Below are 23044 nucleotides of genomic sequence, written 5' to 3'. Positions count from 1 at the left end.
TCTATTTTATTTATTTCTGCTCTGATCTTTATTATGTCCTTCTAACTTTTGGTTTCATTTCTTTTTCTAGTTTTTTTAGTTGTGAGTTTAGACTCACAATTTAAATTGTTCTTTTTTCTGGAGGTAGGCCTGTATTGCTATGTATTTTCCCCTTAAAACCACTTTTTTGGCATCCCAGAAATTTTGGACTGTTGAACTTTTGTTTTTCTTCATCGTCATGTATTGCTTGATTTCTGTTTTGATTTTTTCATTGATCCATCGATTATTTGGAAGCATGTTGTTTAGTCTCTATGTGTTTGTAGGTTTTTTTTTTTTTTCGTTTAATTTATTTCTTGTTTCATACCATTGTGGTCTGAGAAGCTGCTTGGTGCAATTTCAATCTTTTTAATATTGAGGCTCTTTTTGGGTCCTAATGTGTGATCAATTCTGGAGCAAATTCCATGTGCACTTGAGAAAAATGTGTATCCTGCTGGTTTTTGGTGGAATGTTCTGTAGATATCTGTTAAGTCCATCTGATCTAATGTATTGTTCAGTGCCTATATTTCTATCTGGTTGATCTGTCTACTGATGTGACTGTTGTGTTACAGTGTCCTAAAATGAAGTGTTGTAATCTATTTCCCCCTTTAATTTTGGTAGAATTTGCTTTACATATTTGGGTGTTCCTATGTTAGGTGTATAGATATTTATTATGGTTATATCCTCTTGTTGGATTGATCCCTTTATCATTATGTAATGTCATTTTTTTGTCTCTTGTTACTTTCTTTGTTTTGAACTCTATATTGTCTAATATAAAGACTACTACTCCTGTTTTTTTCTCCCTATGATTTGCATGTAAAATCTTTTTCCATCCCTTCACTTTCAGTCTGTGTATGTCTTTGGGTCTGAAATGAGTCTCTTGTAGGCAGCATACAGATGGGTCTTGTTTCTTTATCCATTCTGCCACTCTGTCTTTGATTGGTGCATTCAGTCCATTTACATTTAAGATGATTATTGATAGGTATGTATTTATTGCCATTTTATTAACTGTTTTCTGGTTGTTTTTATAGCTCCTCTTTGTTCCTTTCTTTCTCTTTATATACTCTTCTCTTGTTATTTGATAGTTTTCTTTATTGTTGTGATTGGATTCTCTTTTAAAATTTTTTTGTGTATCCATTATAGGCTTTAGTTTTGTGGTTACCAAAAGGTTTAAGGATAGCTTCCTGATTAAGCTGATGATTGCCCTGTTTCACACACAGTCTAGAAGTACTTCTTTTTTCTTCTTTTTCCTACTTCACGCTTTATGTATTAGATTCACAATCTGCACTTTTTGTGTATTCCTTGACTGATTTTGTGTATAGTTGGTTTTACTACTTTTGTTTTAATTTTGTAATTGCTTGGTAGGTAATTGGTCTACTACCTTTACTGTGGATTTATTTTCACTGGTGAAAACTATTTAGCCTTAGGAACATTTCTATCTATAGCAGTCCTTTAACATATCTTGTAATGCTGGTTTACTGGTTATATATTCCTTGAGCCTTTGTTTATCTGGGAGTTTTTAAAAATAATCTCTGCTTTAAATTTGAATGGTAATCTTGCTGGGTAGAGGATTCTTGGTCGAAGGTCCTTCTGTTTCAATACATAAAATATTTCATGCCACTCCCTTGTGGCCTTTAAAATTTCTGCTGAGAAGTTTGCTGATAGCCTGATGGGTTTTCGCTTATAAATAATCATTGTTCTCTCTCTGGCTGCTTTCAATACTCTCTCCTTATCCTTAATGTTTGTCATTTTGATTATCATATTTCTTCATTTTGTCTTTTGGGGTTTCTTTTGTTAGGGACTCTCTGTGCTTCCATGACCTGAGTGTCTGTTTTTTTACCCAGATTGGGGAAGTTTTCAACAATTATTTCCTCAAAGAGACTTTCTGTCTCTTTGCCTCTCTCTTCTTTTGGTACCCCTATTATCGAATATTGTCTCTTGTGGATTGTTTGCACAGTTCTCTTATCATTCTTCATTCTTAGAGATTCTTTTTTCTCCCTGTTCTCAGCTTCATTGTGTTCTTGTTCTCTAATATCCATCTCATTGATTGTCTTCTTGACTTGCAGCAATCTATTTTTCATTCCCTCCATTGTATATTTCATTTCAGTTACTGTATTCTTTATCTCTGAATTTCTCTTTTTGGCTCTTGTATCTCTTTGTTGAAGTCCTCAATACTTTTCTATAGATCAGTGAGCATATTTGTGACTTTTACTTTGAAATATTTATCAGGAAGATTGGAAATCTCTGTTATATTCTATCATTTTTCTGGTGTCTTATCCTGTAGTTTTGTTGGAACATATTCCTCTGCCTCCTTTTTTTGTCAGAGTTCCTGTTTCTTCCTTTGTACTAGATGGCTCTGCTGTGCTTCCTTGTCTATAAAGTAATGGCTTTATACAGTAGTATTTTATACTTGCTCTCCATAATGGCACTTTGATTGGATGCCTACTATATGACAAGTGGTGAGCTAGGTAGACTGTGATCCCTTTTTGCAGTGAACAGATAAGTGGGAAAGCCATACATGAAAGGAAATAATACATAAAGATTTACCTGCAGGGTTGACTTGCACTACATTCTAGGTATCCAAGTTTAACTGTGTCCAAGGAAATCATAGGAGGCTTCCTTAAAGAAGGAATGCTTATGTACAGATACCTGAAGATGTTAGTGGCCATGTTTGGAGTCCATGGAGGGTCATTGAGTTCTAACACAGCAAACATCACTTAAAGAAGCAAGGATGTGGCCCTTTTGTTGGGCTGGATTAAGGTGAGTGTGGCTGGAGCATGCAGAGGATGTGGCTGGACTAAGGAGGCAACATCTAGCAGCCTTGTGAAGGGTTTTGGTCTTTTTTCTGACAGTCATGGGCAACCATTGAAGTGTTTTACATGCCTGGGCTGCTGAGCCCTTTCCTTACCAAATAATATCACCTAAATGATTGAAATTATTTATTTAGGGATTACCCCCACCCAAGAGCAGTAATTTCATTTTGGGAGTCATTTAGATGAATAAAAGATGTGCTTAATTGTAATTAGCAGAATACTCTATTGCTAGGGTATTTACTCTGAGTTCATGTATTTGCATCATCTCTGTGAACATAAATGTATATGTGAGTTAAAAGTTTTATTAAATTACAATATATTGTATAAAATAGTCCACTAGAGGTCTAGTAGATATAGCTTCCTGAAAGCTTTTTTTTTTGATAGTCTGGTGCTTGCTAGGGCCTAAGGGATAATGAGTGGTGTCCTGAGAATATTCAGATGTTCTGACTTTTGCTGGAATAATTGCAGTTCCATGATTTAGTAAACCCTTTTGGTGAGAGCTGACTCCTCGCTCTGGGCAGCTGGGTTGGCTCAGTGGCAGTGCCAGGCTGAGTTCCACAGGCCCCCAGCCAAACCCCAGAAGCTGATTTGGAAATTGTAGCGTAGAACTGAGGAGGACCGTAAAGCCAAACCTCTGTCACTTATACTAGAGATGTTGAGACAGTAACCTTATCACCCTTTGGGGAAAGCTTTGCAATATTGTGACTATCTTTAAGACTCCTATCTTGTATTGAGTTTGGAATCATAGTTGATGGAGGGAATTTTTGAAATTCTAGATGATCAAGTCTAATCCAAACTAATACAAACTTTGATATAAACTATTGTATTATCTCTTTACTAGTAGTTTGCTTGGTTTTTGAAAGTCTAGATGTATTTTAACCATACAAACTCCATTGACTATTATATTTTAAAAATGTGCTGTGTGTGTGGGCCAGTAAACACACACAGTATAGGTGTTGTTTTAGGTACCATGCCCAAATTCTATGTCAGGTATTACAATCCAAATATCATTACCATTTTATAGATGAGGAGATGGTGGAGGATAAATGACTTGTCCAGTGTAACACATCTTGATAAGCCAGGTTTTGAACACTATTAGTTCTCTATTAATTCTAGCTTAAATTATGAGCAACAAAAATCTTTGAATGCAAAAATATTAAATGTGAAAGGTGGTTCTTGGAATATTGGTGAGCACAGACCTATCCTAGTTTGTGAATTTGAGCCAAATGTGGTCTTTCACAACCTTGTGATGTGTATCCATATCCACCCTCCCGTTTTTGCTGTGTTGTGCTTGGGATAGGTAGGAGGGCTTTTAAGGATAGACAGAGGATCAGCCCCAAGGAAACTGAGGATGCTGGGGCTAGAGATATGTTGGTCATGCTCCTAGCCAGGAGAGGGGGTGCAGGGGAGAGTGGAGTCCAGCTTCTCTGCACATCTTGTGCCCTTTGTGCCTCCTGCCCTTCTCCCCACTGGGTCTTCATCTCGAATTCCTGCCCACAGGTACAGGTAGTTCAAGAGTAAGCCTTTCCCTGCTACTGGCAGCCACAGAATGTTGGGACTTTAATTAATGTTAGGCTTCAGGATAATAATTCTCTTTGGTAGAGACAGCTTACTGTGATAGATAATGTTACCTTTTATACTGTTACATGTACAATTAATCTCAGTTGATTCTTGCAGGGATCCTGTAATGTAGGTAAGGCTATTTTGTTGTCTTCTTAGAAATGAAGAAACTGAGGTTTCATTCTGATCTAAATCTCCTTTCTTGTCTGACCTCCTGTAAGAGCCTTAACTAATCTTGCATGCACTGCTGGCAACCTCCAATTTGGTGTGTGTTTCCGTGAGTTTGGTTTTTTAGATTCCACATATAAATGAGCTTACACATTATTTGTCTTTCTCTGTCTGAATTGTTTCACTTAGCGTAAAGTTGACTAGATCCATTTTTGCAAATGGCAGGATTTCCTTCTTTTTTATGACTGAATAGTATTCCCTTGTGTGTAATGTGTGTGTGTGTGTATACATACATTTTCTTTATTCATTCATCTGTCAGTGGACACTTAGGTTGTTTCCTTGCCTTGGCTGTTATAAATAATGCTGTAGTGAACAAAGGGGTGTAGATATCTCTTTAGCATAGTGATTTCATTTCTATTGAGTATATACCCAGAGGTGGAATTGCTGCTAAAATGGTTGTTCTATTTTTAATTTTTTGAGGAACTGCCATACTGTTTTCCATAGTGCCTATACCAGGGAAATCTTTGAGAACCCAATTGAATCACACCACTTCCATTCCCTTTTGGCTTTGCAGCCAAGCTCCCTCCAGCATCATGGACCTGTAATGGTTCCTCTAACCTGTAAGGTCATCCCTCACCTGACCTTTTAAATCTCTGCTTACCCTTCAGATTTTGGGTACTTTTCCTTTAGGGTTGTTATTCATAGTGTATGATTACATATTTGTGATTATCTGTTGGTTTATCCCACCAGACTTTAAGCCTGTGAGTGCAAATAACATGTGTCATTGGTTGACCAGTCTATTCCCATTGCCTGGCATGGAGGAAGCAGTAAAGATTTATTGAAGGAAGAAATGAAGCTCAGGAAATTAAATATCTTGCCTAACACAGTACATGGTGCTACTTTTACTAGAATATAAACTCCATGAGGGCACAATTTTTGGCTCCTTTCTTCACTGCTGTATCCTTGGCATCTTCAACAGTGCCTGCCTTGTAGTGGTAAATATTTGTTGAATATTGATTGCACTTGGATGTGATTCCAAAGATTACTTATCCATATCCAGGACTTTCCCCCCCTTTTTGTGCCAGATCTGTCTGAAAATGGGTATTTGGAATTATCCTGTTTTTCTGTGTAGAGAGAAATCTGAGAGTTGCTGCTGTGGCTCAGTAAGGTGGCTTTGCTTTCTCTGTGTACAGGTCTTAAAGGGCATCCAAATGTCATCAGACAAACAACAGTATCTGTTCTACATCCTGTCCACCCCTTTGTACAGGCTGCCAAGCTAGATATTGATGTCATCCATCCTGCTTCTTTCCTAAACCCCCTGAATAACATATTGAATAGCCATCAGAACAATTCTTCTACCAGCTTTTATTTAACCATTTACAGACTTACCAGTGTATTTTCTTGCAAAAAATTCATTCACTTAAATGGCAGACTAGAAACATTTTAATGATGTGTTAGAAAATCATTTAATGTTTAAGTTACCAGAAATTCAGGTAATTGACTACTTGAGTTCAGGGAATAGAATTTTTTTTTTTATTCCACTCAATATACCTCTGTCTTAAAGATCTTTAAGTTTGTTGAGTATTTTCTTGATTGGTTTAGACTATCTAAACAGTCTTAGTGTTAAAATATGACAGTGCACAAGTTTGGGCTTCCTTTTGCCCATTGACTTTTCAAACTTGGAGCCTACGGCATTACCAAGGATTGTTTATTTACATAGCTGCCACCCACAATCCTAAAGTCACAGTTTGTGATCAGTAATGATTTGTGCCGAGTGCATATGTTCATGTGGAAGTACCAATGTCTGATGGCAGCCATGGCAGGCTTCCTCCTCTCTTGGAAAAAACATTCTGTTTTCAGAGATTACATATTGAGGGAGAGAAAATGATTCCTAGTTTGTGGGAACAGACCTGCAGCTGGGAGGCAGAGTGCTGGTCATGTTAAGACTGGCTCTCTCTTGTGTACTCCACAGTATTATTTTGAGCGAGTGCTAGGCTTGGGGATTGGACTCCCCTTAATCAGTGAAACCGTGTTGACCTCTTCTGGCTTTAAAGGCTGTTTGTATCTTTAGCAGCCTAATTCTTTTAACTGAGAAATTGATCCACTACAAGTTATAGTTGACCCTTGAACAAGACAGGTTTGAATTGCTGGGCTTTTTTTTCAATAAATATATTGGAAAGAATATTTTTGGAAATTTATGATAGTTTGAAAAATGTCTTCTTTTCTCTAGGCTATATATGATAAGAATACAGTATATAATACATATTATAAGAGTACAGCATATAATAATGTTAATTCACTGTTTATATCATCAGTAAGGCTTCCAGTCAATAATAACTTATTAGTAATTAAGTTTTGGGGGAATCAAAAGTTGTACTGGATTTTCAACTGTGTGGGGCTTGGTGCCTCTAACTCCTGTGTTGTTCAAGGGTCAATTGTAATTTCGAGTTCTGATTCTGAATAACCTCATGTATATATAGCCAGTGTGCTAGCCATCTAAGGGGAAGGTAGTAATTTTTCTTGTTGGCTTTTAGTCTACTGCCAGACATCATTTGCTAAGTTTTTCCTGTAACATAGAACAAGATTTGCTCTTAACAAAAAAATCCCAGTTAACCCCAGAATACCGTTCCTAATGAATCCTTTTGAACATTGGTTTAACCCAAGCCTTGACTTGGAAAACCCATGGTTTTCAGAGCTTGTTCGGGTGGGTTTTTTCAGCTAATCCTGGTCTTTACCTGTGCACTCTGTTGGATCATTGGAGAATGTGGGACAGCACGCTCAGTTTAATGGCCTCAGAAATATACACCGAGGAACTCTGAAATTAGACCTAATATCACATTCATCTGATTTTTGTTTTTAATCCATTAAAGTCTCTCTCAGAATTATTTTCTGTTCGTTTGTGGGTACTAAAACTTCAGGTACCCTTGGAATAGAACACATTACTTTGAAATGTGGGCAAAAGGACCATTATATAATAGACCCTGAATTGTTTTTTCAAGATCTCAGAGTACCCTATATATATTTCCAAAGGAAGCATTTAGTTTATACAATGCAAAGAGATTCAGTGAGGACAGAAAACCAGGTTGGGGAGTCCCTGCTCTTTGCAAATTGAGTGTGATACAACCTCACAGAAGAAAGAGGCATTTGTATTTCCCTAGTTTTATTTCCAATCTGCAACCTATCAAGAACCCTTTGACTATCTAGCATTCTTCCAACCGAACTGATCCCTACGTTGTGTGTTAAGGCGATGGTGTGTGCAAGTGTTGGCCGAAACTGGAGTTTCACTGAATGGGAACCACACGCTTCCTGATTCATTCTCCTCCGCCTTAGGATCCTGTCACCACGTTGGAAAGATTAGACAAAAAATCTCTGCAGTTTATTTTCTTTTTGAACAAGTTACATTATGGAGGACTTTTAAGCTAAAAGAAGAAAAGCTCCCTCTTTGTTAGAAGCAGCAGTGTGTAGTTTCAACTTGTTTTGGACTTCCTCGGAGATGTTTTAAGATCCGGTGTAAACTTGCTGTGGTTTGCCTTTGGGCATCAAACTGTTTAGCTTGGCTCTATTATAGCTGTAATTGCTGCATTTTAATAATTGCCCAATATTCCTGTCAGCAATTTGCAGTCTGTATTTTTAATAGAACCATTTGCCATTCTTTTCCACAGGTTCATTCAGACCTGGTTTAAATCCCTGGTCTAATGTGCAGAGTCCCCCAGACCCTCTGCAGCTGCGGGCAGGGGTGACACAAGCTCATTAAAAATTTCCACAAGTCTTGTGCTGGCTATAGATTATATACTTCATAAAAATCCTCTGGGAAGCCCATCTTCTTCTGAGATCTTACAGAGTTTTGCTGTGTAAAAATTGCTCTTATTATTTGCTGAAATAGCGTATTCGTTTAGAGAGGGTTTTCCCTACTAGTCCAGGAAATCTGATTTTTTGAAGGGTAAAAATAAGGACAAATTCTCATTGTTGTCATTGACTTTTTAAGTTAACAGAGGAGATTTGCATTTCATCTGAGGTGATGTAGAATTATGTGACAAATGTTGGACTTCAAGAGATGATTGAAGTCAGTTTCATGGCTTCCAAATTTCGCTGTATAATGTAGTCAGTTTTTGAGACAAGACCATTGCACCAGCATTGACTTATGCCTTAACTTGACTGGCAATTTTGTTGTTTTCGTGATTCCACTTTTTGGCTTATCTCCTTTATGTGCTGTTGCAATGCTTATTTTTCAGTAAATAAAAGATTGAACTTGTTTTACAGTAACTAAGAATTACATAAATAATTTCTCCACTTTATTGGGATAAATACACCTCAAAAAGAATGGACAAGTGATAACAGCCAACATTTATCCATTGCTTATTATGTGCTCAGCACTATTCAAAGCATTGTATATATTAATGAGCAAAATATATATTTATAAGCTATATATATATTTTATGTACATGTAAACTCATTTAATCCTCACAACTGCCTACAGGATAGGTTCATACATGCAGAAAAATATGCCCAACATCACCCATTTGTTTGGTGGCAGAGTGGATTCATACCTAGGCAGGCTTGTAATATCTATCATAATCTGTATTTTAGTCATACCAGGCTTTTAGTCACTGTTATATACCAAAATTGAACCACAGTGTATCTGATATATATATAACAATTGAGTATTTAGTTTCAAGTCATATCTAAACAATTCTTTTGAAATTAGAATATTATTGTTATTATCTTTGAATAGGTAATACTTGCAAAACCCAAATGGTACAAAACTCAAATGGGAATTTAGTGAAAAGGCCACCGCTTTATTCCATTCCTCTCCCCAAGTCACCGTATTTCCCTCCTTCTAATAGGCAGTTAGTGTTGCTACTGCAAAGAGCCATTGAGTATTTTCTAATACTTGATGCAGTGCACTAAGACCACTTAGAAACTCATTTTCCATTGTCTTTATATTTTTGTATGGTATCTACAAATGCCCAAATTGGCTTTGTCTCTGATGGCAGCATGCTGATTCTTTGGACAGTATTTCCTGTGAGGGGGTAAGAAGGCTGCAATCCCCAGCTATTTGAGATGGTTTTCCTGGAAACTGTGATACAGTAAGAGCATCAGGGCTTAGATCAGGCAGGGTCTTTGTACACTTATCCAGTTTTTGGATAACTTTTATTCCGATGAGAAGGAATCATGTCTTTACACAGTGACTGCATCATAGAGATGCTCAATAAATGTTTGTTGAATTGAACAACTTCTGTGGGTCATGCCAGGCTCAGGGATACAACACGGAAAATACGCCTTGGAGGTTCTAAATGAGGCGATCTTTAGGGCTGTTGGAGGGATATTCAGGTTAAGCAGACCACCACAAGACTTGTCATTCAAGGCACAGGATAGGAAAAGGTTAGCCAGGACCTCTGGATTCTCTAGTCCAGTAACTGGATAGTCTCAGATGGAGTTGAAAGACAGGGAACACCTTTCTTCCATTAAGTTGCGGGCAAACAGTTGAAACAAGAATCATGTCTTTTAATGGTTCTTCATTTTTCAGATTTATTCTAAATGTATTTTAATTTGATCTTGCTGATAACTCTGTTATCACATTAGATTAAGAATCTAATAAAAGTTGTTTGTGTTTTCTTCTTGGCACTAGGGAATTCATATATCAATTGTCATTGGTTATCTTAGAACCACAACATAACTGGTGATGTTATAGGTGCACCTTGATTTTCTTCTGTATTCCTGGAAACTTTATGAAAAACCAAAGACTTAAAATGTTAAAAATAATCATATCTTTGTAAAAGTATTTGCTATAAAAATCTTCATTAGGTAGCTAGCATTCCCCCTTAGTTTGCTGGAGTGCTGTCTTAGCATCTTTTAAGAGAAACTTATCTCAACACTTTTTACAAATTCTTCATTTCATTTAATGTGTGTTTTTGAAAAAAGCTCTGCATTAAGTTTTCTTCTTGAAATATGTTTATTTTTACAGGCTGTTTGCAATTTGCAAAGAAGGATTTTAAGGCCACTTCTGATTTGTGAAGATTGTCTATGATTCGAAGACCTACCAGCTGAGGTGACTGAACAGGACACACTTTGGAGAAATAAAAATGACTTCTCATTATGTGATTGCCATGTTTGCCCTGATGAGTTCCTGTTTAGCCACTGCAGGTGAGTTGCCTAATGTAAATTACATGTTTTGTATTTTCTTTTGGATATGTTTTTCCTTAGTCTCCTCAGTTTAAAAAAACCAGGGCATGTGATGATTATACAAAACTTGAGTATTTATGTTCTTCAGGGAAATAAGATATTTGACTACTATGCAATGCATACTATGTTTGCCTCAGTTGTATTTTACTAGACTGGAGCTAGACTTCCTAAAATCGGTCATAGTGATGCAGATACCTAACCTTCAGCTTTGAGGTTGGTAAAGAACAAATACGCTAATTTTTAATCCCACTTAATTTTGTTAATGCATAGATTACATTTACTTCCTTGCCCTAAATAAGAATTTCAAGAAAGGCTTTTTGTTCTTTATTACAAAATAAGTAGCTCTAGCTCTTCTAGTTAGAGGTAACATTCCTGGCACAGACTGCTTACAAAGTATTTAATTTTGCCTCTTTCTGATATTTTAATATATGATTTTAAAAAGTACAGAAATATGCTGTGCTTCCTGGAGGCCCTCAGAGCATGAGGTTGGAGATGAGAAGAAGCATATGCCTTGGTTGGGATATGGTGGCTTCAATAAGAGTGTCAGAGTATTAGACACCCCCCCAACATCAACATCTTAATGTTTGCAGTCAGGGTTACTTAACAAATGTGGAAGCTAAATTGCTCTACTTTTCTGTAATTTGTTTAGTGTCTGTTAATAAAACTAATTTGTTGGACCAGTTCTGCAAACTGGCTGGTCTCAACAAGAAACATACTGACTTGAAAAATGATTAACCTGTTGATTTTGGCTATTGAATTCACATACAATGAAAAGAGTAATAATAATTACCATTTATTGAGCGTGTACTACAGCCAGATACTGAGCTAAACAACTGTAGAATGTAACAATTAATAAGAATATTCTTACTTTATGGGCTCACTTAATCACAGCTTAGAGGTAGGTATGATTATTTTCCCACTTTACAGATGAAGAAGTGAGATATATAGCAAGATTAGATAACTTGCCATAGTGGCATGTGGCTAGGAAGTGGAGAAGCCAGGTTTATATCTGTGCTGTTAACCTCTGTGCTATGCTGAAGAAGCTGGACCAATGTTAATTAAGGCTTCAATAACTCAGACTAGGTGTTGAATGTAGGCAGACTGGATGAAGCCAGTCTGCAGAACTTGGTGTATGAGATGGGAAAGCAGAATGTCCCCCTTGTTGCCAGTATCTTGAGAAAAAGTTGCTAGTTTTTTTTTCTTGTTGTTGTTTTGAATGCCAGTGTGTAAGTTTGAATTGCCCATTCTCCCTGTCAGCAGTTTCATTTTGCCTCATGATTGAAGAGTTATTTGCCTTTTAGCCTGTATATTAAAACTGATCTAATTAAAATCTCATTTTAAAGTAGTAGCAAAAAAAAGAAAAACACAGAGAGAGAGAAACAGCTTAATGGAAAATGTGTTGTTTTGATGATGAGATGTATTATCTTACTTGGTGGGTTTGAGGTAGAATTTTCTCCTTTCATTGATGCCTGGGACAGACTGAAAAACAAAACTGAAGAAGGTACTTCATGGAAAAGTGGTGAATTTGATGGCTGTGTAAGCTTTGATGTAATCAATAATTGAAAGAGTTTTGCTTAAGACCTTCCTTCCTCTTTGAAGGCATTGGTAAAGTACACTTTTTTGAGTTGTATGTACACTCAAAGCTTTCCTGAAGTGTACAGTAAAACTGAAGGTACAGTAGAATTATAGATTTTGTAACAACATGAGGCAACTGGTAGAAATCTACAACAGAGCTTTGTAGACATGTCCATGAAGTACGAATGCACATAAAGATCACTTATTCACTGAGGCCATGCTAACATGAGAAATAGTACAGAGGTAGAGATGTCTTTTTGAACAAATTAATGGGCCAAATTAATGAAGAAAAAGGAGAAATGTTTTGTTTGTGATATCCAGTGACTTTCTGTATAGGCCCAGCATACTTTACAGAATGCTTTTTGTGGCATTCTGGATGAGTTGAACTTCAAAAAGATAGTAATAATAATGAATATTTATGGAGTAATTGATCAATTACTGTGTGCCAGGCCTTGTTCAAAGTGGTTTATGTGTATTACCTCAGTTTATCCTTGTAACTAGCCTAGGAAGTGTAGGTACTTTGTTTATCCCTGGTTAATAGATGGGGAAACTAAAGCACAGACAGGTTAAATAACTTCTTCAAGGTCACACAGCTACTGAATGATATGTTTAACCATAAATCTGTCTAGGTCTGCAGACAGAGCCTTTAAGTCTGTACACTCTGAGAGAGTATTGATCAGAAGAATGTTTGTTTAAAAAGAATGGTAATGGGTTTGCTTGCCCTCCTGGAACATCAGTCAATCATTTATTCACTGAGGCCATGCTAAGTGCAGAACACAGTATGAGTCACTTAGGGCTATACGGAGAAATGTAAGAGGCATCCCTTCCTTTGAGTTGTTTGTACTTTAGTTAGGTATATAAAATACACTAATATAACAAAATAATCAATGTATGGTGAGTGCCTGTAAAAGCTAAAAGAACTTGGGGTTAGAAGGGGAAGCCTTGGTGGGTTAGAGCAGCTTGGGAGGGATCTGGGGAAGTTTTGAGCTCTATTTTGAAGGCCAGGCAGAATCTAGAAAGGGGAAGGCATTGGGTTGACCAGATGGGAGAACTGTGCCTTGCACAGCACATGGCGTTTAGGTGCTTGATGTATTTTTAAAGAAGATGACCTGGACAACTGGTGTGGGAATGTAGCAGAAGGTCTGTTTGAAAGGAAGGATGGGAGTAGATTACGGAGGACCTTAACTATCAGAACGAGGCTTGTGGATTTCATTTTGAGGTTTGGATTCTCTCTTTTTCCATTCTCCTGTACCAAAGACATACACTCTTTAACCTTAGAATTCAATCTGTAGCCTCAAAAAGTGAGGTTGAGAATATGGCCTCATAAGCTTCCCAGACAGTACTACCTGGCACATGGGCTGACCCTTGGTCAAGAGCTTGCTGTCTGCCAGCAAATTAATTTGTCTTTTTAAGACAACCCTGTGAGTTGGGTATTAGTATTATTATCATCATTTGCATTTTACACACAAGGAAACTGAGACTCGGTTTAGTTAATAATTTGTATGAAGTCCCATAACTAGTAAGTGACCAAGCTGGGGCTTGAACCCGGGCAGTTTGGCTTAAAATTTCAGCCCATCAGCCACTCCACTGGGGCCTCCATGTAGGAGACCCTCATTGTGGAATGACCTCTTTACTTGATTGAGTAGCCACCAGTGAGCCATCCTGGAACCAGATTACCCCTTTGGCCTCAGAAGAGATGTAAGTATGAGCATCTCAGAACAGAAAGACCCCCAGGTAATGGGCCTTCTTTATGTGCATTTGTACTTCATGGACATGTCTACAAAGCTCTGTTGTAGAGTTCTTGGCAGCAGAAGGGGTGGAGATTGTAAAAGGCCTCCTTTAGACTTGTAGCCAGGCAAGGACAGAGCACAGCTCAGCACATCCCATGAGCCCAGGTAGAATGGTAAGAGACGGCTTGTTCCAGCCCCTCGCTGGACCTTCAGTGAAAGCTCTTCCTTCTCTGATTGTGGCCGAGGGTGGAAGAGGCAATGGTCAGTGAGCCATGTCCCAGGGTCAGCGGTCGCTTTGACAAAACTCGTGCTTCTTCCTCCCCTTGTTCCTTGGTCACTGTGCAGCACTGTGACAAGGGAGGGCAAGCTCTTGGTGAACAAGAGCTATGTAAGGCCCACAGAGCCTCCTGACCAGAAATGATCTTAAGTTTTGGGCACCTTAGATCTCATAATCTTACTAATAAGAAAGGTAGGAAGTTTCAAAAATAAATGCTTGCTCCTGTGGGCTTAAGGCTCACTAACTTTTCACTTTAAAATGATTCTGCTACACATATTTAAAAATATTAATTGCTGCTTCTGAGGCTTCCCAGAGTTAGGTAGGGCTGTGTTCCCAGGAGCCTTAATAACAAGAGAAAAAGGTACACAGTGAATTCAGGGAAATTGCTTTAGTTGGATGTGATGGACTTGTCAGTGCTCCACTCGCCCCTTGTGTCACTATGTTCCAGTCAGTGGGATTTCACTGAGGGGAGCTCTGCAGACATGCTGCTGGCCTCTATGCCAGTGGGGTATTGGTGGGATGTTTATTTCCCTTATTCCACTGTTTCCATTTGGTGCCTAGGTGCATCCTTTTGGAAGCTTGCCCATGACCTGCACACAGACTTCTACTGAGCAAACATTTTTCTTTTCATCTCTACTGGGCATACATGGAGTTCTAGGTATAGTCCACAGGAAAATAGAGATTTTTTTTTTAGTTGGAGCTATTTTCTGCCTAAGAAAGCTCTGAACTTTGTGTCCATTGGACAGCATGCAGTGATAACAGCTGGTTAATACTTGGTTTGAAATGGAATAAGCTGGCAGGCTTGTGGGAAGGCTAAACTAAGAGTAAAATAATTTCATATTTATAGTTTTCAAAATATCTGTATTCCTACTATTTCATTTGATTCTCAGAGAAGTCCCTGGGGTATGCAGGTATTCTTTTCCTCATTTCTAGACTGAGAATAATGGGAGTTAGAGAAAGTAATTTAGAAAGGTAGCTCAACTCTTAGTCAAAACAGAACTCAGCATCCTTCGGCAGACAAACTGCACTGACAGGTCTTATGGTCTTTTTGTGGCAGAGCACCCCTTAGCTCTTGAAACAGTGCCACTGAGCACTCTACTGGGTACTTTATATGTATCAGTTCATTTAATCCTTACACAAGCCCAGTGAGGTGGGTATTTTCATTATCACTGTTTTTGTAATTATTACTGCTGCCACCACTCCTGTTACTGCTATTACCTCATTTTACCAGTGAGGAAACTGAGGTTTAGAGATGAAAAATCTACTATATAATGAAATCCAAATCAATTAAGAAAAAAGTTAAAGTGGTCACTGATGAACAGTCGTACAAGTAGTAACTGGCAGAGTGGGGGCAACTCCAGAGCTAATGCTGTTACCATTGTGTTGCCCAAGAAGAACTGGCGCTCTTTCTCTTGGACTTGACATTAGTGGCCTGGGGACCACAGAGGTGGTCCTGCCTTAGTTTTCTCCTCTCTGCCAACAGAGTGATCAGAGGCTGTAACTCATAATGGCAGGAAGGCAGGGAGAGTGTTGGCGGGGGCTGCCACCTGGGAATTCAAGGGTAGAGGAGGGACGGACTTGAAGGTTCAAAGCAAAAGCAATTGCTTCTCCTGCCAATCCCTAAATCTCAGGACACAACTTTTTGGTTTGGTCTGTGATTATTATCATTTTTAGTTTGTTATTATGACCACTTTCATGTTTAACCCACTTTTGGATACATAGGGAAAAAATATGTAAATTGTGATGCCACCTATCACCAGAGTGCCAACTTTCTATTTATTTTAAGGAGCAAAGAACTGTATTAAAAGACCCACAGTAGATAGAGTGGCCTGCATTTTAGGTTGTGTTCCCTGACGCCGTGCACACTTAAGCATGATGAGGCCCCTCCCTGTTTTATGTTTTTGCATAGAAAGAGTAGCAGACACACACACAGACACACTGGGACATTAGCTGTAGTCAAGGACAAGATGAGTTTCTTTCTTAATGATTCCCTTGCCCTGCATGGGCCTGGATGAGTAAGTGTATGTGTTGATGGAATATGATAGGACATCTAATAAAAGGTCTTTTTAAAAAAACTTGCATGGAGAGTTTACTAATAGGTAGTTGGGTAACTAGATATGTGTGTGTGTGTATATATATATATATATATAATGTAGGAAAGATACCTGCCATGAATGTAAGACTATACATAGATTTGAGGTTAGACAAGTCAATGGAACCCAGGTTTCTTCTTTGCATCCTTATGCCTAGATTATGTAATTGCCACCTACTTTCTGGATTCCTGATTTATTTGAGTTATTTTAGAACACCAGTGATGGTCTATTTTATAAATACTGAGCAACATTTTCACGAAAATAGAGCTATCTGTATGTTCCCACACAGCTGTTTAATTGCCTCAGAGCTTATATTTTCACACATTGTGGATGTAGGAAATGAGGCTTTCTTGGCTTGGTTCCTGTGATAACTGGTCCCTCACACTCTGGGGCCACCTTGAATCATTGCTAGAGCTCTGAACTCCAAGTGCTGGATTTGGAAGTGTTGTAGGATCAGGGAGTATTCCAGAAATGTTCCAGTATGAGACCTTTCCTCGGGCCTTGCCGTGCACATGGGTGTCGAGGCCTCGAGGCACTTGCCCCACTTGGTATATTGGTCTGGCCTGCACTGCATCCATGTTACCTCTGACTTTCATTTTCTTTAAAACATTCTCTGCTAGGGTGGCATAAGAAAGATTTATCCTGGAGTCCAGTAAGTTCATGTTTTTGTTCTCTGAGAGGATGCTAAATTGGGTGGCATTCTAGAGGGTTTGGAAATGTACTTGCTGTCAGAGTTCTCCTTCCAAGGACCAGGCAGCAGATGCTCTGGGGACTGAGACCCAGCTGTTGTCCTGCCCCATCCTGCCAACTCTTAGAAATCTTAAAAAAAAAAAAAAAAGAAATTACAAAAAATGAGTGAAATGTGGAAAATCTTACCACCTTCAAAGGAAAATGTTGATTTTTTTAAAAAAAGTTATTCTCTTGGCAGTGAAGGGAACCATATAGTGGTAAGTGGTAGTTAACAGCAAAAGGAAGAAGTTCCAGTCAAACTGCTTTCAGTTCATTGTGTTGCTTTCTTTTGTCCTCACAGGCTTGAATAACTTAGTCCTACTCTAGCTGACAGACTGGAGACATCAGGAGTAGTGCCTGCCTCCCTTCCCAATTCGGCCCCAGCCCAAAGGATGTTCAGGTAGCGCAGGCCTCAGGAGAGCAGAGCGCCAGCTTCTGGAGTTAGCCCCTGCTCTGCTGTTTCCATTAGTGATGCCGTTGAGCTGTTCAGCAGTTCTCCTGTGAAGCACCTTTCCAGTGGGATGCACCTGTGCCTGCCAGCTCTGTTTCAGGGCTGCATGGTGAAGCAGAATGCCAAAGAGCTCCCACCCACTCCTTCCTTTTAAGTTAGAGGAAAGAACTGTTTGTCATTTCACATTTCTTTTCAATTTGTAAATAATTCCTATGTTTAGGTGAGAATTTGTAGTCTGGTCAATAAACTTGGAGTGCCTACCAAACCTCAGGTACTTCACTAGCTCCTGAGGCACAGAAAGAGGGAGGCTTTGGAGTTAGTGCGAACAATGAGCTCTTCCTCCTTCTTATGTGCTTTGATTTATTCAAAAAGCATCTGTAGAGAATTTTAGACCCCTGGGTTTGGAGATACAGCAGGGAACAAAGCAACAAAAATCCTTGTCCTCCTAAAGCTTATGTTCTACTGTGGGGAGAGATGGACCAGAAACAAAAAATTGTGCCTGTTTTGGCAGGTGCAGTGACAGCAAAGGGGTAAGGGTTGTTAGTCTGGGAGTATGATTTAAAGTAAGGTGATTGGGGGGCCTCTGGGAAGATGACATTTGAGCAAAGATGTGAATGAAAGAGGTGAGCTACGTGGCTATCTGGGGAATAAGGATTTCAGACAGAAGGTATAGCAAGTGCAAACGTCCTGAGGTGCCAGTTTGCCTGAAGTCCTCAAGCAATTGTAAGCAGGCCAGGTGGCTGCTAGAGAGGAGAGTCAGAGTTAACTGGGGGGCATGTATGGGACTTCATAAAGCCTTGTAGGCCATTGTGAAGTTTTTACTGAGTGAGATGGAGCCATTGGAAGGTGTGAGCAGCAGAAGGATAGGATCTGAAGGATGTTTTGAAGGATTGCTCTGTCAGGTGTGTCAAGATTAGGCTGTTGGGCAAGGGTGCATTTGGGGATACCAGGTGGTAGCTATTGTGATAACGAGGTAAGAAATGAAGGTAGCCATGATCAGATTTTAAAAGGAGGGACCCTTATGAGTGATATGCTGACAGAATGAAGAGCAGCTTTCTGATTTTTTTTCAATTTGTTCCTTTTGGGGAGGAAAGAGGATAAAGACATAAATCTCCTATCAGTAGACCACTGTGCCATAACCTAATAGTAAAGGTAATTCCTCCTATGTAACAGTGAAAGCTGATCTTAAAACAGAGAACAACCCCCCAAACCATCTTAAGAAAATATCTTTGCACTGGGAATGGAATGACTGTCCTTGATAAGTTACTGCTTTAAAAGCCCATGTTCTTTTTTCCCAACTTACTCTTGTGAGTTCCAGGTCTCATCCTTTTCATTCTCCAGGTGGTCTGTTTTCTAGGATTATGGATTTTGATAGTTTTACCACCTTTTTCAAAAGTGCTTCTTGTACCATAACTAGTGTTTCAGAGAAACACAGTTGCATCCAGCTTTACACAGTAAATAAATATGTTGTGTGTGAACTCATTTTTATAAATTAAGCTACATATTAAGTGTGAACAAGTACTTGATACTTATTTGATACTTATGGCAAATATTTTTTCTGCAAAGAAAATAATCACTTTAAGATATGTTTTGTAATAAGGATATTCATATCGGTTTGACTGAGGATGGGGTATATTCATTTACTTTTGGAGTTGGAAGTTATGAATGGACAAACATTAGACTAGTGCTTTCTAAACTTTAATGTGCATTATGAATCCCCCTGGGGATTTTGTTAACGTGGATTCTGTTTTAGTAGGTCTTGATGGGTCACAGATTATACATTTTTTTTTTAACAGGCTCATGTGATGTTGATGCTGCTGGTCTGAGGACTGCATCTGACAGCACAGATCATCTGTTTTCTCAGTACACAAAGTATAACACTGAACCTGCAAACACCTTCTAGAAAATTCCTATTGTCATAAAAGGGAACTTGGTTTTAGCATGCCTTTGAAGTAGCTACCTTGAAAACCTTTCAGTCAACTCATTTGGGTTAGAGAGGTCCATGTGCTAGAGAGGAAACTGGTTTGAGGGAGTGAGTTCCATAGACCCCTGTAGCTCTCCAGCTGTGAGTATGGTGCACCTGCAGAAACTAGGGTTTACACCTTGTTACTGGGGGTAACACCTTGATATAATCGTCATAGTTGTTAGAGAATAAATTTCTCCCCAGTTCTTCCTTTTCTGTGCCTCTTTTGCCTTTTCCCATTTCTTGCCTTGTGACTTAGTAGACTAAGGTAGGAGACATACGTTGATTAAATGATCGTGGGGATGGTATGGCACCTATGGCTTCTGGAAGAGACTCTAGGTAATGAGGTGCCAGCTGACTGGACAACAGGAGGAGTTGAGGTAGGTTAATGGTGTTAAAGTTAAAGTTAAGTTGGACACACCTCATTTCTGCTGGAACTGTTCCAAGTTTTAATTCTAGCTTCCTTACTGATTTCTACTTCATCCCCATAATCAGACTCCAGGCTAGAACTTCAAAAAAAGTCAACATTTTTTCAGAAGGGAAAAAATTGCATAAGTTGTTATTGGTATTTGTTTAGCACCTGACACCATGTTTATTTATTATTTAATTTTAAAGATCTTATGACTTTATTTAGTGATGCATAACATGAATCAGGCAGCATCCCATTTAGCAGATAGAAAGGAGCTCTAAAGAGCTGAACAAAATGAAAGACTTTCATAGGCAGAAGGGAATAGGACAAGAAAGTCATGCCAGTTAAAAATAGGTCAGTTGTAGCAAGGTGACTTTACTTTGGGGGTGACAAGGGTTCTATCAGGCAGATTACCTCACTAGTGCTGACCAGGTTATTCCTTATTGACTGGTTTAGGATTCCATTTTTGGGAGAGCCAAAACTGTAATGCAGTCTTTGGTTTGATGATAAGGTGCTTAGCATAAATAACTCCAGTTTGGGCCTGTTATCTTGTTTTTAACAATCCCTATCTCCCCTCAGCAGAGATCAGACTCTCTGCTGAAGAGATGTGATCAAAATTCGAGGCATTGCACCTCTCCCTGCTGTCACCTAAAGTTCATGCAGTTCTTGCTGATTTTCTGTGTAGTATTCATAGGTCACAACTTGGGTTCACAGTTTTTAAGTCGGTCATTCTCTTCACTTCTAATCTTCGGAGGATCATTTGCTTGGTTTGAGCAGCTGCAAACACACATTTAAAGCTTTTAAGAAAATACAGTGCACCAGGGACATTATTATAAACAGGATAATTCCCAATGTCTGCAGTATACTTTGGAGCCATTGTCCCCAAGACCCAAACCAAGAGACTTAAGACAGTGAACTTAGGTAGCTGAGTTTCAATTTCCCCAGAAGTGTCAATCCTGGTGCAGTAGGTGGCGGTGGCCACAGCACAGACACCTCCTTGCTCAACTAGAACATAACCAGTGGCTCCCCTAATATCAAGAACAACTTTGGCCAAAGAGTCTAGGGATTTTTCTTGGGTAGCTGTTGCTTTAGCAACAAATTGTGCAGTGTGTTCGAGAGTTAAGGAGCTGACATCAGTTTTATTAAAAATGGGGTAAGACGCTGAGGTTTAACCTCTATGCCTGAAAAGCTGTCTTTTAAAGCGGCTTTAATTTATATATTTTGCTACTGAGTAGTTCATAAGGTGTTCTGATTTGCTTTTTCAGATCTCATCACTGTTGTCAGGGCAGGCAGTGAGCAACCCAAGGATAGCCCTGGAGTTTACCCCACTCCCAGGTGGTAGTCGTGCTGTTTTTGAAATTGGACCAGAAAAGTCCAGAGGAATGCAACAACATTTACTTCTTTCCCTCTGCTAGTTTTTTCTAGACAGCCCCAAAATATTTTTATTTTACTGGTCATGCATGTGGAGCAGTCTGGAATTCTGTATGGCTTTAGGTAGTGAAAAAAATAGAAAAATTTCCATTATGAATGAGGTTGTGGGAGTGGGGAATCTTGGCTTATTCAGGCCTCTTTGATTGAAAGAAGAGAATTTTGGGATGAGGCTTATTTTAATATTTATGTTTTAAAACTATATATCTTTAAAAAATTAAAACCAATCTTTTTGGAGATGGAGATATGGACTAGAAGTGATACAAAACTTTTAAGTATCAAGTTAATAATTTACATCCATTAGAAGAAAAAAATATCTTTAGGATGAGAGAATAGTTTGAACTATCAAATTCAGACATAATTTGCTCATTATATAGTTTGAGAGCAGGGTCTGGCATATTGTGGGGGACCCTGAAGGCCTGGCCCCAGCAGTCCCCCACCTCTGTCACCCCAGGATCATCTTCAAGGATGGCTTCACTGTCAGTGGTCAGGGCTTAGCCTGGCCCTTGGGTGCCCAGGGAGTCTGTGTCCTGTTTGGCCACATCTAATTAGCTCTAGAAATACTCTATCAAAGGCTGTCTGGCAACATTTCATTAACGGTACAGAGTGAATTCAAATGCCCTAATTAATTGTTTTAGATTATTTGCAAAGCCCATGCTGAAAAACCTAATTCCTGTGGAGAAAGTTGGCAGAGAGGCTATTCTGAGATTAACCTGGACCTTATCCAGCTCAATTGGCTTGTGGAGTTGGGCCAAGAGGAGAGTTGTTTTTCTTTTTGGAGAAGTGCTTGTGGCTTCATTGTTCCCTAAATTGCCAGTTTACTGCTCCAGGCTCTTGCCTGATGGAGCTCATGTGGACCTTGCAGAGTTAAGGAGCCCAAAGAGCATCTCCTAGAAGTTTTGTTTGTTATTGGTTTTATGAGAGAAATGCAATTACTTAACATTCATTAACTAAATAAATACTTCCCAAGGATGTCTTCTTAGAAAGAGGAAAGGGAGCTCTAGTTTGTTATGAAACAATTCAGGTTTTAAGTGTTAAATGTTCAGAGGCACCAGGATCAGGCCCCAAGTAGTTTTTCTCCTTCTTCTTAAAAGAAAACAAATCAGATGCCTCTTTTCCTCTGCCTGCCTGGTCCAGGGCAGCAAACTGCTACTGCATTTGGAAAATGGTGTTCAAAAATCTCAATTTGAAACCAAGTGCATGCCAATTTAGCTTCATGGTATACTGCATGTGTGAATGGGAAAAACAGGCTTGCATCATTTTGCTACATTTGATGTATCTTATAGAATAATAGTATCTAGAATTATGTCAGCCAGATGAATTCTGGAAAAATTATGAAAGTCCCTGCCCCTTAAAGATGAGAGAGATTTGAGACTTGTTGAGCCAAGTGCCAGTTCTGATGACTTTGAGAGTAGTGTAGTCAGTTGAAGATGAAAGTATAGAAGCCTATTTCAGTCTCACCACAGAGCCAATTGAGTGTTCTTTAAGTGAGCTGTTCCTAGAAGTAGTATATAGCTGTGTTTGAAAATACCCATCCAGAAAATCTTCTAGTTCCTGGCCCTGGCCCTGCCTCCTACTGAAGGCCTCAGTGTCTTTTCCTATCCTGGGCTGGAGCAGTCTGTGTGTGAGTAGCTATGTATGAATCCCAGT

The 23044-nt window shown here is 38.9% G+C and overlaps 1 protein-coding gene across 4 annotated transcripts in view; it reads left to right on the top strand.

The window, feature by feature from the left end:
• TGFBR3 (transforming growth factor beta receptor 3) overlaps positions 1-23044 on the top strand; it is a 184828-nt gene that overhangs the window by 15984 nt on the left and 145800 nt on the right. For all 4 annotated transcript variants that reach the window (XM_073234265.1, XM_073234266.1, XM_036997991.2 and 1 more), the window contains one exon: positions 10522-10700. In XM_073234265.1, coding sequence (XP_073090366.1) covers positions 10640-10700 — 61 coding nt within the window. In that variant the 5' untranslated portion in view covers positions 10522-10639. The remainder of the gene's footprint in view (positions 1-10521; positions 10701-23044) is intronic.

This window comes from Manis javanica, chromosome 4, assembly GCF_040802235.1.
Source record: "Manis javanica isolate MJ-LG chromosome 4, MJ_LKY, whole genome shotgun sequence".
Classification (NCBI taxonomy): Eukaryota; Metazoa; Chordata; class Mammalia; order Pholidota; family Manidae; genus Manis; species Manis javanica.
Note: the sequence above shows the minus strand (reverse complement) of the source record. Positions and strands in the feature narration are given on the sequence as shown.